The sequence below is a fragment of the Copadichromis virginalis genome, linkage group LG5, assembly GCF_057382275.1.
Source record: "Copadichromis virginalis isolate Kocher_CV1m ecotype Utaka linkage group LG5, C_Virginalis_male_GT1.1, whole genome shotgun sequence".
NCBI classification, from domain to species: Eukaryota; Metazoa; Chordata; class Actinopteri; order Cichliformes; family Cichlidae; genus Copadichromis; species Copadichromis virginalis.
In genome coordinates this window covers 11,600,909-11,619,205 of record NC_140622.1, presented here as the reverse complement: position 1 = coordinate 11,619,205, position 18,297 = coordinate 11,600,909, and the positions used below count along the sequence as shown (strand labels likewise).

Genomic DNA, 18,297 nt, shown 5'->3' with positions numbered 1-18,297 from the left:
AACTCTAGAGATAGTTGTGTGGGAAAATCCCAGTAAAACATCAGTTTCTAAATTACTCAGACCAGGCCATCTAGCACCCACAACCATGTTGCATTCAGAGTCACTCAATCGACCTTTCTTCTCCATTCTGATGCTTGGTTTGAACTTCAGCAAGTTGTTTTGACCATATCCAAATGTCTAACGAGTTTACATGGACAATGCAATGAGTTCATTGTGACTGGCTGTTTAGCTGTACAATACAGTGTCCGTGTTTTGTTAAGCACAGCAGCTGTGCATAACACAATTATTTTAAATTTAATGAATATTATAAATTATGTAGGTGGTGCTACAGAATAAATCCACCCATGTCACAAATATGAACAGTTAGGCAGTGTTATTTAGAAATGTCTGTATTATATACACATGGACTAAACCGAAAGCTTCTTTCTCCTCAACACCACCAGCTCACTTGGGATTTTCTGTTGTAGGTAAACTGATTGAAATTGAACAGCAGAACTCTCTTCACACGACCATGCGCCCAGGGTGGGAAGACCTGGTTAGACGCTGCTTGCAGATGTTCATCCATCGAAGTGAGGGACAGCCGTGGTCCTTCAAACGCCACTACCAAGATGGTATGCATTTCTGATTCTCCATTACTATATATGTGTGCAGTAACATCTTTTGTTTGGTTGCTCTTAGGCATGTCATCTTATTACAATCTTTGTTTTGTAGGTTAAGGCTCCTTGTACATAAATAAGAGGGTAACAACACTAATAACAATCTTACTCTAGCAAAAGACATGAGCTATGTAGCTAAACTTTCTGGGGTGTATAGTTATTGACCATGCAGGGTGCCTTGGTTATAGTAAACAGTGAATGATCTCTATGCTGACTTTATAATATTAAAGGTCTTGCTGAAGAGGGGACTGTATGGCAACTGGTTTATTACCTATGGATGTTTTAATATTCGTAGTATGTTTAGTTTTTTTTGTCAGCTATTTTGGAGGAGTGACATTATTTTCTCTCTTCTTTTTTCTTGCTCCAGCTTTCCATAATGGCCATGCGGAGACACCTCTTTACCGGTTCTCACTCTCAGATGGAACCCCTGTCACAGCTCAAACAAGAAGTGACCTCTGCAGGAATCCCAGCACAAATGAACCACACTCTTTCCTCTCCACACACCTGCTGCAAAGGTGCAAATTGTCTAATGAACAATATGATTTCATCATGTTTCATTCCTTTCTACAGCTTAATCGTTGTTCTGTTTTCATTTGTATTTTTGTAGGGAGCATAATGGTTATCGGGGGAACCGTGGTGGTGGCATGAGGCCTCAGACCATGGGTATGAACAACCCCAACCAACAGATGAACATGGGTCCAGGAGGTGGGATGGCCATGAACAGGGGCTACGGTATGACTGAGCAGGGCAACGTGCCACAAAGAGGAGTGCCGCCGTACGCTGGGGGCAACCGGATGAATCCGATGAATCAAATGAGTCCCATGCATCATTCTATGCATCAAATCAATTCCATGCATCAGATGAACAACATGGGTCATATGAATCAGATGAACTCCATACATCCAATAAATTCCCCCATGAACTCAATGAACCAAATGGGGTCCATGAATCAGATGGGCCATCATGGTATGCATCAGCAGCAACAACAGCAGCACCAGCATCAGCAGATGGCCCCGTTCCATGGACCTGGAGGTGGACCTGCAGGTGCAGGGTATGGGATGGGAATGACAAGCCCTCCCCAAGCCAGTCCAGGGATAAATTGTCCTCCGCACAACGTCGTGGGTTCCCCCAGAGTCCGAGGTAGCCCCTTCTCTCCCGGAGGTATGAGCCAACTATTCTGAAACGGCCGAATTTAAAACAAAATTGAATATAGTGGTATGAAAAAATATTTTTGTTGTTGTTGTTTTGTTTTTTGTATATTTCTCACACTTGCATGTTTTAAATTAATTAAAAGTAAAATTGAAAAATCAGACAAGGATAACAACACTAAATACAAAATGCAGTTTTTAAATAATGATTTCATTCATTAAAATTCAGTAAAATTGACCCAACCCTTCCTAGCCCCATGTGAAAAGTAATATTCTCCATAAATCATGAATTAACGGCGATAAACCACATTTTTTGGAAAGCTGTGTTCAGTTTCACCAGCCACACCCAGGCCTGATTACTGCCAGACCTGTTGAGTCAAGAAGTTGCTTATATAGAATGTGCCTAACAAAGTGAAACAGGCTAAAAGATTGCAAAAAGCAACACACCATGAACTGTAGGCCTCACTTGCTTCGGTTTTTAGGTTTACTTCGTTTTTCATATAGGGCCAGGAAAGAAGAAATCAGCTTGTTAACTGTACTTTAGTTATAAATAGTTAAAACTTTCTTTTTTATTTGGTGTGTGTTCAGTAGATTTACTCTGGTTGTGTCCTTTGTAGGTATGAACTCTCCCATGAGCTCCACTCATGCCGGTAACTCAGGAGGTGGAGGAGGAGCTACCACCTTCTCCAGCAACTCATTGAATGCCCTTCAAGCCATTAGTGAGGGAGTGGGCAATCCAATGCCTTCCCCACTCACTTCTCCTCCTCCTCACAAGCCCGACAGCTCCCCAAGCATCAACTCTACCAATCAAGCAGCAGGGGGACCCTGTAGTAAAACTTCCCTCCCAGCCTACTCGGACTCCAGGAGCCCAGGAAGCTCACTGGGGACTGGTGGAGAGCAGCAATCTCAGCAGCACCCACACACCCCCACCAGTGAGGGCCCTCCTGACAAGCCAGACAGTCAGGCCAGCAGAGAGGCAAGTCTGGGTGTGGGAGAAACCAACAGACGGGTTCCCGACACAAAGTGCCACCAGAAGCTTTTGCAGCTCCTCACCTCTCCTACAGATGAGCTCCACACAGCAAGCTCCGGGCCCAGCTCCACACCTGAGAGTAAAGATGCAACAGCTGGTGTCACCAGTCCCTCCTCCTCTACGGGAGTGTCATCCTCTACAAGCGGCAATCATGCTGCTGTTTCCTCCTCTGGTAGCACAGGAAATGTAAATAACCAGTCACTGCAGGAAAAACACAAGATTCTCCACAAGCTCCTGCAGAATGGGAATACTCCTGATGAAGTGGCTCGCATCACAGCTGAGGCCACAGGAAAAAGCAGCTTGGATTCTGGGGCACCAGAGCCAGGGCCTGCCACCAGTGGAGTGGTTAGGGGGTCAGAATCAAAGCAGGAGCAGCAGAGCCCTAAGAAGGAGAAGCCCAATGCCCTCCTTCACTACCTCCTCAATAAGGATGACTCTAAAGAAGTGGGGGAGATAAAACCAAAGGATCTGGATGGGAAAGGTGCTCAGGGGCCAGGGGTCACCAGCTCTGATCACCATAGCATAGAAAGCAAGGTCAAGTTAGAGCCAGCTGATGAGGTAGGCTCAAAATCTCTCTTGCATGCATGTTCTCAAATACATCATCTTCTCAGACATCGTTTCTGATCCTTCCTGTTTTGTTTTGTTTTGTTTTTTTGTTTTTTTTTCATGGTTCAGACCCTGGAGACCATTCTAGGTGTTCCCAGGAACAACCCCGGCTTCTTCCCTGACTCAGATCCCAGAGCTGGGAAGGAAACTGGAAACAAACAGGGAAATATTCCAGACAGTTTACATGGTACGTCAGTCAGTATAATCAAGTGCATCATGTGATTTGACTCAAGTGCTGAGCAGTAATACACAGAAGAGTGTGAAGGGACCTTAAACCTGGTTTTGTATTTGTTTCAGATGGAGAGAGAGCCCCCATTCTTCCAAGTCCGCGTGTTGCCTATCAAAGAGCCTTGTCCTTGGATTCCAAACCCATGAGTGGAGAGGGAGGAATGGGAGGCAGTCTGGCTACAAGAAGAAATATTTCCTCTTCCACAGTGGTCAAACAAGAGAACATGGACGTTCCAATCCGAGGAGCTGTGCCTAATGGCTATCCTGCAGGCATGAGTGTGTGTCCACCAAGAGGCAATCCTACAAGTAACTTAAGCACTTACTTCCTAAAATATATAATATCTCCAAGTTTTCTCTTTATACCTGTTCAACAGAATAAACTGCATGAGAAATTTTTTTTGAGTTCTACTTACTTTAACATTTTTAGTTACAGCCACCACCTTTAGCACACAGAAGCTACTCCCTTGACTGACAACACCCAGTAATGAAACACTCTGTATATTTTCCTGTTATTCAGGAGGCATGGGCAGAGGCATGGGTATTCCTCAGCGCCCTCCCATGGCAGGGCCAGGGGAATGGGGGATGCAGAGATCCAGCGGCAGCCCTGTAGCTGGACCAGGACACCCTGGCATGGGTCGCTCTGGTCCACTGGGAGGACCCTTAATAAACCGCTCCATCAGTGCACCGGGAAACACCAGATCTATGCTGCAGCAGCAGCTCATGGATATGGGTATGTCACATGTCTCTGTTGTAGACTGAACCTAAAAAAAAATGCCCTTAATTTGTGTGCAACATACTAACATGACTATTTAAAAGCTTTCTGTTAAGTGCATTGTGAACCATACATGCATTTCTATCATGTCTCTAGGTAACAGTGATGCTAATGTAGGCATGAGACCTTTTTCTGGACACGGTCCCCCACCTCAGTCGCCCTCCTGGCCTGACTCTGCCATGGGAATGGAGAGACCACAGAATAACATAAACAGGTGAACCTTCAGCACCAATCCCACATTTATCTTCTCTTGTATTAGATGTCGAGCTGAACTCAGCAGCTAACATTATTAGACTCTGAAGGTGACATTTTGAAAACTTGTTCGTTATGGTTTTTTTGGTTTGGTGTTTAGGGACCCATTTGCACACCCCCTGGAAGAACTGTTGGGGCCTCTGCCCAATAGTGAAGGGCCAAGTGATGAACTTGTAGACCAGTTGGACTCTCTGCTCAAGGCTGCTGATGTCAGTACTCTTCAGGAGATAGACCGAGCTCTAGGCATCCCTGAAATCGTAGGCCAGGTAGGAGACACACTTAAGTCATAACTTCACTAGTGCCATTGTTAGAACCACTTTTGGCTTAACATGCACAGGAATTCTAGTAAAGTTTAGTCCACTAACAAACCAACCTCTCTGTATGCCAGGCCCAGGGACCTGATGGCCTTCAGCACAGCCAAGATCAAAGCCAGGGTCCATGCCCACCACCATCGGGGCCATTCCCAGGGCCTGATACCTCCTTAGGCATGGACCAAAAACCCATGTATGGCCAAGGCTACCCAGGCCCCCCCTCGATGGGCATGCAGCCTGGATATGGTGGCAATGCAATGCAAGGCCAGTCTCCTGGAACCTTCAGTCCCATGATGAATCAGATGGGGCAGCCAGGGGGTTTTCCTGGCATGGGGGGTATAGGCAACCCCCGCGCAAACATGCCAAGACCTCGCATGATGACTGCCAACAAGCCTCTGAGACTTCAACTACAGCAGAGACTACAAGGACAACAGGTAATCTCTCTATGACACACTTTTTTAAAGGTAGTCTTCCAGGCTTCCAACTTGTTTCTTTGAAATCTGTCTTCTTGTATGTTTGTTAAATATGGATGTGAAAAAAATAGTATAAAGGAATAACAAGGTGTATTTATCTCATCTCACCCGGCAGTTTATGAACCAGGCACGACAAGCTGTAAAGATGGAAAGTACCCCTGGAGGAAACCCTGTCATACGCACAGGCATGCAACCTGGCATGGGTGGACAGGTATGTAGACAGTACTTCATCTGTAATGTAGCGTGCGTTCACTCGACACGGCAGCAAAGCTCCAACTTACCTATTTAACACTGAGCATTGTTGTTCTCTGCAGCCGGGTTTCCTGAGTGCCCAGGTGTTAGCTCAGCGCAGAGAGTTGCAGTTAAGAAGGCAGCGGATGATGATGATGATGCAGCAGCAGCAGCAGCAAGGTCAGGGGGCAGCAGGTACCTTCAGCCCTCCTCCTAATGTCACAGCACCAACAGGCATGGATAATCCAATGGGCCCCCCCCCCATGAACCAGCCTGGACAGCAGGCTTTCAACTATGGAGGCAACTACGGTGAGTTGGCTGAGATAGAGCCAGCTGTCAGTATCCTTTGTCATATCCTCCTATCCACTCAACAACTGTTGCACTATTTGCAGGGATGAACCAGCAGGGGGACCCAGCCTTCATGACTCCAGGTTGCAGCCCACCAGGAAATATAATGCCAGGAAGAATGGGAGGCCCACCACAGAATGCAATGATGCCAGGAATGCAGGGAAATCCACAGGGAGGGCACTCGTACCCATCTGGAGACTTGAAAGGATGGCCGCAGGGTGGAATGCCACGTAACATGTATGCTGCATCATGCTTCCTTTAGTCATCAGTTGTTTAAGTGTTACTTAACAGAAACGTTCCTAAGCACTTCTCAAAATCAAGTTACAGAGGTAATTTACTTTTCATTTTTCTCCTTGTCTAGGTCCTATCCTCAACAGTTCCCCCAGCAGGGCAATCAGGGCCAGTTTGGACCCATGATGATTAACAACTCTATGGGGGGACCCGGGCCGGTCAGCGGGGCTGGTGCAGGACAGATGGCTCAAATGCCAGGACAGATGCAGGGTCAAATGGGAATGAACTCCATGGGGATGGGCCGAATGCCAATGGGACCTGACCAGGTGGATAATTTTAGGGTCTTACATGTGTTTCAGCTGCTGCTCGGAGGATTTCCGTTTGTAACTGTCTGTCTGCTTTGTGTGTTTTTTGCAGAAGTATTGCTGAGGACCTGTGGCTCATGACAGAATCTGGACCTTTCAGCTGTGGCAGATTTAGCTGAACAAGGAGAGGAACTGGACGCAGACGCACACACATATTCACCACACACACAGTAGAGTTCCCCCAGCATAAATTTTGACACAAAGAACTCAGCACAACATGCTGCTCGCCCTAGAGGGTGTGGGCTGAAAGGACAAATGATTTGTGCTAGGTTTCATCCGCACACATGTATACAGAAATCCGATACGGCTGTGTGTTTGCACGTGCGTTTGTGTGTGACCTGAAGCTGTCAGGCAGTATTCAGCGTCACAGCCAGACTGCAGAACAGGACTACGGTACAACTGGCTGTGGCTGCACTTTACCACAAGGCTTCTGTTTCGGGGGGTGAGAGATTGATGCAATATTTCTTCATTACAGCCTTACTAGAGATTCAATGCCTTCACAACAATGTTTTGTTTTTTTTCTTCCTTATCCTTTGGATGCGCCTCATTCTAAAGTCATTGGAAGCTATAAGCACACAGTTTACTATGTTATGCAGATTGGAGCAATAACTCTTGCCTTTATGCTTTAGACTGTACCTGAGCATCCTAATCCCTGTTATAAGCAAACAAATGGTACTGCAGTATTAGATGTCTCAAATGTTCTCTGTGAATATGAATTGTAAATATTCTACAATATATTATCAAACATGCTTTTTAAAGGCCCGTTCTTGCACAAAGTATGAGACCTGGTTGTATTTTTGTGTCCCATAGGTCAATGCTGATCTGATTTCCTTTTTTTTTTTTTTGTTTTTGTTTTTTTTCATTTACAGAATGCTTTTTAATTTTGGAAACAAAACAATAAGGTTATGTATTACGTTTTTTTAGGCACTTTTTAACTTGCGACGAGTATCTGATGCGTTGAAGGTTTGAGCTTTGACGTCATCAGCAGTGTTCCCCCCTCCCAGGAGCAGCAGCAGCTCTGTCAGTCCAGCTTTTTTTTTTATTTTTTTTTATTATTATTATTATTCACACGATGTTCTGTTTCGACTGTTATCAGCTTGCTGAATCTACCTTTTCAACATGCGCAATCCAAAGATGTTTTTCCACATGTATAGTTTCTGAGGTTTCTGGTGTACATTTTTTACATTGTGTTATATTATTCTGATGGTAAATGGGTACATATCATTGGATCTGTAAAAGCTTTGGGTGGTTATGGACATGAGATGGATTGTTCCACAGTGGGAAAGTGAGGTGCAGTGGGGAGAGGACTGGAAAAAAAAAAAACACGCATGTTTTGTTGTGATGTAGAAAAAAAACAAAACAAAAAAAAAACATCCACTTTAAGACATATCAATATCTCATCTATTTTTCAGGAAACAACTTCATCTTATGTCCAGACTTTGTTACTTCAGGAGAAAAAGAAATAAAAAAATAAAAAAATATCTTGAAGTTTGAATGAAGTGCAAAAAAGAGGCAGGAGATCATTTGGTTTGTTTTTCTTTCTTTGGAGGTAAGATAAGCTGTTATTTTACAGGATGTATATTACAGATTTTTTTTTTTTTTTTTTTTTTCTCTGATGTTGATATTGATATAAAATACAAATTTCTATTTAAACACTCCTGGCTCTCCAATTATTTACTGTTCATAAGCTGTGATGCCTGTGTGCAGTTCTCTACACGTCAGTAAATATCAGCGGGTGCGCTGCGTTGTCAGAATGATTAGTTTGATCGTACAAAATGGATGCGAGGAGGAGGGGCGCTTCTGCTGTCAAGTTACTGAAAATAAGACGTGAAGGATTTGGTGTTCTGTTAGGCTTTTCTTGTATTTTCAGTATCACACTCTAGTCAACCTGGAAACGGTTTCCACTTTCAGGGCATAAAGAAATAAAGTTTGTGGGCTTATTTTCTTTCTTAAATACTTAAGCTATGTGACATAAAGAAGAACAATAATGATAAAAGAAAACTTCCAATTACAAAACAATACCATATTTTAGAAATGAGACAATGAAAGTAAATGGATTCCTGAATAAGTATTGCATTGCACAGCAAAATATTTTACACTGAGAGGGCTTCTGTAAAGAAAATCAATCTTTTTAAAAGAACGATGCAGTTTAACATAGTTCTAATGCAAAATGTTAAACTCGTGACTCGTATAGACTGACTCTTTGCAAATTTATCAACATTCAGTTATTAATGTGCAATCTGCATAAAGCAAAAATACTTAATGTTTATAACAAAGTATCAGTTTGTAGTTTCTGTGAAATGCTTTGGTGTAAAAGAGAATGGTTTTGGTTGAAGGAGCTGATCGATCTCTGGATGGTCGAGTAGGTCATCACAACTTTGTCAAGTACTTCTGACCGGACAGGAAGTGTGGAAACAGAGTGATATTTACATATGAAATCGCACTCCCTGCTTTGCTCGCTGAATTCTGCTGTTTAAAATAATGCATCCCAAAGTTCCTTTGTTACAGCAAGTTAAATTAAATTTTGTTTATCAAAGGGTGTAAATAAATACAATCATGTGTAACTCGACAAAACAAAGAGAAATGTGACCAAAGAAAGGAGTTAATGGGGTCAAAACTAATCTGAAATCAAAATCCAAACAAAGAAAGTAAAATAAGTACACAAATGATTGACACTGATCAGTCTGACAAGAAGAAACAACAAAGCTCTGCTGCAGAAGTGCATACGGAGTTTGTAAAGTGTGCACATGCCTTTATTTATATATATATATACACACACACACATACACACACACACACACACACACACACACACACACACACACACACACACACACACACACTGGGGCAAAAAAGTATTTAGTCAGCCACCGATTGTGCAAGTTCCCCCACCTAAACCAGAGGTACACTTCAACTGTGAGAGACAGAATGTGAAAAAAAATCCATGAATCCACATGGTAGGATTTGTAAAGAATTTATTCGTAAATCAGGGTGGAAAATAAGTATTTGGTCAATAACAAAAATACAACTCAATACTTTGTAACATAACCTTTGTTGGCAATAACAGAGGTCAGACGTTTACTATAGGTCTTTACCAGGTTTGCACACACAGTAGCTGGTATTTTGGCCCATTCCTCCATGCAGATCTTCTCGAGAGCAGTGATGTTTTGGGGCTGTCGCCGAGCAACACGGACTTTCAACTCCCGCCACAGATTTTCTATGGGGTTGAGGTCTGGAGACTGGCTAGGCCACTCCAGGACTTTCAAATGCTTCTTACGGAGCCACTCCTTTGTTGCCCGGGCGGTGTGTTTTGGATCATTGTCATGTTGGAAGACCCAGCCTCGTTTCATCTTCAGTTCTCATCAGTTCTCACTGATGGAAGGAGGTTTTGGCTCAAAATCTCACGATACATGGCCCCATTCATTCTGTCCTTAACACGGATCAGTCGTCCTGTCCCCTTGGCAGAAAAACAGCCCCATAGCATGATGTTTCCACCCCCATGCTTCACAGTAGGTATGGTGTTCTTGGGATGCAACTCAGTATTCTTCTTCCTCCAAACACGACGAGTTGAGTTTATACCAAAAAGTTCTACTTTGGTTTCATCTGACCACATGACATTCTCCCAATCCTCTGCTGTATCATCCATGTGCTCTCTGGCAAACTTCAGACGGGCCTGGACATGCACTGGCTTCAGCAGCGGAACACGTCTGGCACTGCGGGATTTGATTCCCTGCCGTTGTAGTGTGTTACTGATGGTGACCTTTGTTACTTTGGTCCCAGCTCTCTGCAGGTCATTCACCAGGTCCCCCCGTGTGGTTCTGGGATCTTTGCTCACCGTTCTCATCATCATTTTGACCCCACGGGATGAGATCTTGCGTGGAGCCCCAGATCGAGGGAGATTATCAGTGGTCTTGTATGTCTTCCATTTTCTGATGATTGCTCCCACAGTTGATTTTTTCACACCAAGCTGCTTGCCTATTGTAGATTCACTCTTCCCAGTCTGGTGCAGGTCTACAATACTTTTCCTGGTGTCCTTCGAAAGCTCTTTGGTCTTGGCCATGGCGGAGTTTGGAGTCTGACTGTTTGAGGCTGTGGACAGGTGTCTTTTATACAGATGATGAGTTCAAACAGGTGCCATTCATACAGGTAACGAGTGGGGGACAGAAAAGCTTCTTACAGAAGACGTTACAGGTCTGTGAGAGCCAGAGATTTTCCTTGTTTGAGGTGACCAAATACTTATTTTCCACCCTGATTTACGAATAAATTCTTTACAAATCCTACCATGTGAATTCATGGATTTTTTTTTCACATTCTGTCTCTCACAGTTGAAGTGTACCTCTGGTGCAAATTACTGACCTCTGTCATCATTTTAAGTGGGGGAACTTGCACAATCGGTGGCTGACTAAATAATTTTTTGCCCCACTGTATATATATATATATGTAGAAATGAAATGCCTGCTTTTTCTTTGGGTCTAAAAGTTGTTTTTGAATCAAAACACCTGGGAGGTTTAGATGGGAGATGACTCTTTGGTTAAATTGTTATCATCTTGTCCACAACTGAAACATTAAGACACTAAGCCACAGGAAAATACTGCTATATTTAAAGTATTACTGAAAAGAAACCAGTAACTGGAGTGTAAGTGGAAAACGGCCTGTAATTTCCCCTTATCTGCAGTAACTGAGCAAAACGTTTCATTTCTGCTAATGCACTGTAATATGTTCATAAACAAAGTAAGAGTGAGTAGTTCTGATCTGCATCCTTATATTTTATTACTGATTCTTGCAAGACTTGGTGATCCTTTGTTTTTGATTCTATAATTAGTCATGTTTACATGTTTTCAATTAAAGATCACAGGTGTGGAATCAGTTGAGCAGTAAGTCAAAAGCAAAGGTATAATGGAAAAGGGCAACAATCGAGTAAAGTTCATTTATCGCAGTACAGTAAGCTCCTTCGTCTCTAAAAACACGCCATACTGTGTAAATGTGATATGTGTTAAGATTGCCACACGATGGCGCTGTTGTCTTCCTCTATCATCCTTGACACACGTACACAGCGGATAATCAAGACTTGCAATGTTTTTCATGCTCGCCAGAGGACAATAGAGTGGGGGAGTTGGAGGCAGGGGTTTGATGATGATTTATGTTTATTGACTCTGGGATTAAAATGATCATTGTTATTAAGACTGAGGCCAAAATCCTCGACACAGTCCCGACTGGATTTAACTGTAATTTTAAAAAAAAGTACAAACTTCTTATAGAGGCTGCCCGGCCCAGAGATAATGTTACATATGTTTAACAGTTTAACTGCTCAGTAATATCATAAATGATGAAAAAAGTGTTAAATAAGTCCACTCGTGGAAGCTTCTCCTAGAACTAAAACAGTGTAGTTGTTTTTCCCCCTTGTTTTCTTTCCTCTTTTAAGTATATATAGCAAACTTATGGCATACGACTGTACTGTGGGAATCTCTATCCGACAAACTCTCTGTCTCTCCCTCTCTCTCTCTCTCTCTCGCTCTCTCGGTGTTGGCGTGTTTCCCGGCCCATCTGCGGCCTGGCCTGTGGATTACTGTTTGTTAATGTTTCAATCAGCTGTGTGTTGAGGAATGTGGAGCTATTTAACCTGAACTTCCCCAGGTGTGCCGAGGCGCCGCTCAGTCTGGGCCCCGCCGCCCTCCCCTGCCCTTGGCACAAAGCTATCACACAAACACAATCACACACTGGCCACGCCGGGGCTGCAGCTGTGCGCATCGCACCGCAGGGAAATGGGAAAAACATTGCACCAGGGAGACAGAATAAATCTTATAACGAATCGCCTCGCCAAAGCCATTTAACTCCTTCGGTGCCGGCAGATTTTTATTTTTTCGACTGCTGATTTACACGAGAACATATTGAAACACCATATTTAAATGGATGTTTTATGTAGTGAAGAAAAGCCTTTTGTTTTTATTTGATTTTATTTGCTGATCAATGGGCTTATCTTTGCCACAGAATTCGACAGATGTTGGGGGAATAAATGAAAACCTTCGACAGAACATGTGTCACTAATGCGTGGTTTTAATTTAAAGTTTATGTCAAGACCGTATCTGTAAGGATATTTAAATGTGTAGATTTAACGTGTGACTTCCTCTTGTAATGTGATACTTTAATGGCTTTTAGTGAGTCAAATTACCAATTAAACTGGCTGTGAACCAGTAGGTTTACCACCAGCTTTGGTTTTTAACTTTACTTGAAAGTAGGTGTAGCACTTTTCTGTGACAAATAGTTTACGCTCTCCTAAATAAGAATATATGAGTGTACTTGTGTGATTTATTGGAATCCTAATAAGGCTTTAAAGGTCATCATAGCGTAATCACCATGCAGTGTTATTTTTCACAGTTACAGCTCCCAGCAACGAAACCTCCCCAGGTATAGCACGTGAGTCAGATACCTTCTCACTCCCGCACACAGACACAGTGACACAGAGGGATCTTGTTCAAAAATAATGATCTTGTTTTAATAAAAACACCAAATAATGTACATTGTAAGAAAACAATATCTTCACATATTGTGGCATTGTAATATACAATACAGTTTGTCGCTCAGGAATCTGAGAAATTAACTTTTTTTTCTTTTTAAATCTTTTACAAAAAATGTTGAATCCTCTACATGGTTTACACAAAATACAAAGAGCAGTAACAGAAACGTTAGCTTTCTTTAGAAACTCTGCAAGCAACGGGCGATGCCGGTTGCGCTGAACTTCTCTTGGTCCCCTGGCTAACCCAGTCTATATCTGGACACTCTCTGTTCATCTTCCTCTCGTCCCGTGACCCTCTTATAAATCGAGAACCGTTAAGCGACAAAAGAGAGGCTCGTCGCCGCAGAATGTCCACACAACTTGTTATCTAACACTGGGAGTACGAAACGTCCATACACAGTTCACGGTTGTAATTCTTGATGCGGTTCGAGAAGTCACATTAAGTAGCCTTGTTCATCCCCTCGCTGTGGTTGATGTGATGTGATGGGGCGATGCTCCAAGAGCTCTTAACGACACATGATCCTGTCATCTGAGCATCCGTTCTGCTGGAAGAAGAAAGTAGGTTGATTAGTACAACGCAGGTATATATACATAAATATATATATTTTTTAGCAAAGCACACGAGTTGTTATCCATGCGCAAATTGAGTTTTTACGCACGGGCTTGCAAACTTTACGCACGCGCACCGACACTTATATACATGTTTTTATCTGAATGCATGCAGCTCTGTTTGGACTACTGCCCATTCCCTGATTCATTCAGTATGAGTGGCGAGAAATTTACCTCCACTGAGATGCTGGCGAGCTCCGCGTTCAGGGTGGTAAGCGGCGTGCGGGGCACGCTGCTGACGGTGTGCTGGCGGCTCTTCTCCGGCTCGTCCAGTTCGACCTGCAGGTCCCAGATGTAGTCAATGACGTGCTGCAAGATCTCCACTTTGCTAGCCTTCTTGTTTGTGGGCAGAGTGGGCACGAGCTCCTTCAGTTTGCTGTAGCAGCTGTTCATGTCCTGGAGGAATACGCTCATCTGCTCGTCCAGCAGCGGGATCTTGCACTTGGAAATGGTCAGACTCTGATCGGACAGGCAGCGCACCACGTCCTCGCCTTTGCTCTTCAGGGCACAGGTAGATCCGACAACCTTCATCTTGATTAGTGTAGCTTCCAAAAATGAAGAGAAAGAAGAGTTATTGGGTTGGTCTCCTTTTTCAGGACTGATAGCAACGCAATGTTGACAGTTCGCAACATCCACATGGGCAAACCTCCCCGGCTTTATAAGAAAGTAGACGCCAGGGGCGGAGCCGAATCGTCCGGTTTGAAGGAGGACGGCCAATGGGACAGCTGCGTTTGTATTGATGGGGGCGGTTCAAAACTTCTCTCTCAGCCAGTGACAGCGCTCGGCTGGTTATCGGGATTTACAATCTGTTTGAGGGATGGCGTTACAAATGGAAACAAATGTGTGTCTTTTATGGGTAATATGTGGGAATCCAGCTGTCCACGGCTTGGGGACTCTGCAGGTGTAGATTGCCTGGGGACAGTCAAAGGGTGGTGAATGGTTGGGTATGCGCTGTGAGAATGCGTGTGGGACGGGATGAATGGAATGAATGGCTAATGATAATTGGGCTACCACAGTGCCTTTTCACAATTGTTGATGCCACTGCAGATGTGGATGACAATAGTACAGTAAAAGTTTAAAGAACTTATTTGGGAAGGAGTTCTGGGAAGGAGTAACCTTTTCTAAAAGTGTATTAGGGTTTCATTTTTTTCTTTTAGATTTACGTGATTTGCGTGGAATGCAGCGTCTGAACAGTTAAGCGGTTTATTCAATTTTCTCGATCATTTGCTTATTACTATTCGATGTCACAGTGTTGACCGATTTGGGGAAAAACACGCTCCTAAAATCCTCGCTCTCTTCACTCAAAGCTTTCTTTATACTCACAAACGGCACTTCTTTGGACGAGCACGGTCTCTTTTTCCAGGCTCTCAGCGTTGAAGGAAGACCAGTGTGAGCATCGGCTTCACGGATTCCTTCACATGTTTCTGCAGTGTGCGCTCAGCCTTGTGTGCGTGTATCTGGGTGTGTGTGCGCGCGCGCACTCAGATCGCATCGCTCTGTTCCGAATCTTCCCCCCAGATTGTCCAAACAAGCCCGAGCAGACTGGCAGGCGCCACTGCGGTGACGTCACCCATTCATCCGAGCCTTGACGCCTGTCAGCCTGGCGCCGCTCGGGCGGTCTCCATGGAGACGTTAAACAAGAGAGCGCGCACTCCGGCACTCCTCCATTCACCTGCGTGGCGCGCGGATCCCTGAGAACAAACCGGCTCCGGAGCTTTTGTCGTTCATTTATCACCTTAAAGCAGCGGGATGAGATTACCGCCCCGCGCACCTGCAGAGCAGCTGCTGTCAGCCGGAGCTACAAAGGAGTTAGGACACAAACTAGCTGTAGCATTCCTTGAAACGACTGACATTCACTACGTTACTATTTTAAAAAAATGCATGCATTTTATTACATGTGCAGGAATTCCGGTGACCACCGTGTTAGTGAGAACCGGTATGAATGCATCATGCATCAAACGCATTTCTTTTCCCTGTCTGCTATTGTCGTGCAAATAATGCAGAAAATCTGAAATAAAAAAAGCTGATAAAGGGAAATTTGTGCCATTAAGCAAATAGAATGGCCGCTCTAAGCGTCATATTATCTTACTGTTGATTTATTAATGGAATAATACGTTTTATACAGTGTTTAATACATGAGGCATAAAGTTTTAAGTTTAGCTGGTGTGAAAACTGAGCACGTCAGGTAAAGTTCTGAAACAATCCAAACCAGTTTTTTTTTCAACTAAGTTTTAAAGTGGAAATAATTTGCCTTGGTATTTGCATAACAATCCCCGTGAAACAGAAAGTAAAAGCAAGTACTGCAAGAAATATGTAGGAGTAGAAACAGATGCATAATGAAAACATTATATAAATGGTTTCCCTTTGTGAAAAGTTTTACAGTCCAGTGCAGGAATGTGTAGAATATGTAAAAAAAGAAAAAGAAAAACTTAAGAGAAAGTGCTGTGCATGGGTATTAAAACTAGCTAACGCATTAATGTAATGCACGAATAAAGTGAACAGTAAGCAGTAAAGTTGCACAAGTATCTGTATAATACCGTGCAATATATTTCTAACAACAACTTTCACTGCCCATGTTTGCAATTGCAGTAATTGTTGTTTTAATGCATATGCATAAAAATAATAATGTATATTTTGATATTTGCACTGACTGACTGAACTCTTAGCTTTGCATCATTCCTTTTGCAGGAGGAAGAAATTATAAATAGCTTGCTCTCTTCACATTTTAATATAAATGCCATTTATAGCCGCTGCTTATATCTGCACAGATGTTGTGCCATACCAGAGATAACGCCAGTATAACAAACTTAACTACCACCGGCTGTTTCTTCTAGCTGTTGCAGTAGCCTGTAAAAACTTTTTTCTTCTTTACTTTCTTGTCTTTTCTTTTCCCTTTTTTTTTTCTTGCCCTCTGTCCTAGGTCGCAGCTGACAGGGTGGAGGGAAGGCCGGGTGGGCAGAACAATGGGAGTGCGGTGCAGGGATTGTGGGAGAGAATCTAGGCTGGAGCCACAGTGTCTGGAGCGCCCCTCCACTCCCCTCATCCAGCTTTTGTTCAGCTGCAAAAGCTATCAGCACTTCCTACTGACACCAACAATAACTCCACACAGCTGGGCCCTTTTTAGCCTGTTTACAGCACATCAAGGCGAGGGGAGCGAGAGAGAGAAGACAGAGAGAAGAGGCAGAGGAGGGGAAAGAAAAGTGAAACAGCTCCTGATTTTAACTGACAGAATGGCAGTGCCCTCTCTTTCTCTCCCCGCTCCCCTTCCCTCCTTCATCACTGACACAGAATTCATTTCCCCGTGGACTCTTTATATGTGAGCTGATTATGGCTCTGTGTTTTAACTTTTTATTTTTGACAGGCTACTGTTTGTGTCAGTGCTCTTGCAACATCGCACGTCATCAAACGGCAAAAAGAAGCGCTGGTATTTTTCTTTCAAGGACACGGTGTATCTTTGCAGCATTTATGCCAGCACACAAACACTTTTCTGGTAGCTTTTTTTTCCTAGATAAGTTGTTCCATTCGGTGGAGGGGAAACATATTAGCTAATACGCCCTCTTTATCGCTACGGCAAACAGATCTATAAAAGCACACTGCAGGAAGCCGCATGGGTGGGTGGGGGACAAAAGTTGGTGCAGGAATTCACTGGGAGGAAATAGGACATTCCAGTAATGCTTTGACACTTTTGCTGCTGTTATTATTGCTGCAAGGACAATAAGTAGCCCTCGTACTACTTCCTGAAACATGAAAGTGACCAAAGCACAATTATGCTTTCTTGGACAGAGGATTTTAACTTTGGTATGATTCTCCAAATACGCTGTCGAAAAGAAACAGGGTGGAATTTGATTATGAAAAGCGAGTGTCACTTTTTAAGTTTTCAACAATTTTCACTAACATATACAAGCACACACAAATACACACACAAATGCACATGCCACTCCTCGCAGCTGTGGGATTAGTTTCCAGTTCCCAGTCAGGCTCTTCCTGTTTGCTTGATAATGATCACACCTGTGTGCAGGTGTGTGGAGAGGCTCATATGGGACAGGGAGAAGCGGGGTTGGGGGGAAGTGTGGTGTCAGGTATAAAACTTGTGGTACCGCACCACAATGTCACGTCTATCCTCGGATGATTGATTGATGACCCATGGCACCTCAAGTTCCTCACATTCAACACAAGAATGAAGAAAGTTTGTGCTGATCTGTGTGAGATTTTTAGTTGTGTTTTTTAAACATAGTACGTCACACCTTCTGTGGGTGTGTTTCCTTACATCCTCGTGTGCCCCGGCGTGGCCTGGCACCTCCCTGGCAAGCCCAGCCTGTGTAATGACTGAGGACCAGTGGTTAGGACTCACTTCCTGTGGGAGTCCCAGTTCACAGATGTGTCATCAAAAAGTGCAGACCGGCTGGAGCCTCACCGCCTGTTGGGTGTTTTTCCTGTGTGCAGGGAGCAGACTGGGTGGGTGGATGGACGCCCTTCCCTGAAAGGCAGGGGCAGGTTACAGGAATGCTATCTCCATCTGATAG

At 43.7% G+C, this 18,297-nt stretch overlaps 2 protein-coding genes across 5 annotated transcripts in view; one reads left to right on the top strand and one right to left on the bottom strand.

Moving 5' to 3' along the window:
• ncoa3 (nuclear receptor coactivator 3) overlaps positions 1-8,306 on the top strand; it is a 35,728-nt gene extending 27,422 nt beyond the window's left edge. For all 3 annotated transcript variants that reach the window (XM_085455933.1, XM_085455932.1, XM_085455930.1), the window contains 15 exons: positions 468-611; positions 1,024-1,171; positions 1,264-1,817; positions 2,422-3,392; positions 3,510-3,627; positions 3,738-3,974; positions 4,186-4,398; positions 4,537-4,654; positions 4,793-4,958; positions 5,081-5,437; positions 5,592-5,687; positions 5,791-6,016; positions 6,100-6,292; positions 6,417-6,612; positions 6,704-8,306. In XM_085455933.1, coding sequence (XP_085312059.1) covers positions 468-611; positions 1,024-1,171; positions 1,264-1,817; positions 2,422-3,392; positions 3,510-3,627; positions 3,738-3,974; positions 4,186-4,398; positions 4,537-4,654; positions 4,793-4,958; positions 5,081-5,437; positions 5,592-5,687; positions 5,791-6,016; positions 6,100-6,292; positions 6,417-6,612; positions 6,704-6,715 — 3,749 coding nt within the window. In that variant the 3' untranslated portion in view covers positions 6,716-8,306. The remainder of the gene's footprint in view (positions 1-467; positions 612-1,023; positions 1,172-1,263; positions 1,818-2,421; positions 3,393-3,509; positions 3,628-3,737; positions 3,975-4,185; positions 4,399-4,536; positions 4,655-4,792; positions 4,959-5,080; positions 5,438-5,591; positions 5,688-5,790; positions 6,017-6,099; positions 6,293-6,416; positions 6,613-6,703) is intronic.
• A 4,811-nt stretch (positions 8,307-13,117) lies between these two features.
• On the bottom strand, positions 13,118-14,425 carry id1 (inhibitor of DNA binding 1, HLH protein). 2 transcript variants are annotated; one of them, XM_085455925.1, is made up of 2 exons: positions 13,949-14,425; positions 13,118-13,710 (listed from the first exon to the last, which is right to left on the bottom strand). In XM_085455925.1, the coding sequence occupies exons 1-2, from the start codon at positions 14,303-14,305 to the stop codon at positions 13,672-13,674; spliced, it is 396 nt and encodes a 131-aa protein (XP_085312051.1). In that variant the 5' UTR covers positions 14,306-14,425; the 3' UTR covers positions 13,118-13,671. The 2 variants fall into 2 exon arrangements, with proteins under 2 accessions (XP_085312051.1, XP_085312052.1); XM_085455926.1 differs by having other exon boundaries at positions 13,118-13,707.
• Positions 14,426-18,297: the final 3,872 nt, after the last annotated feature.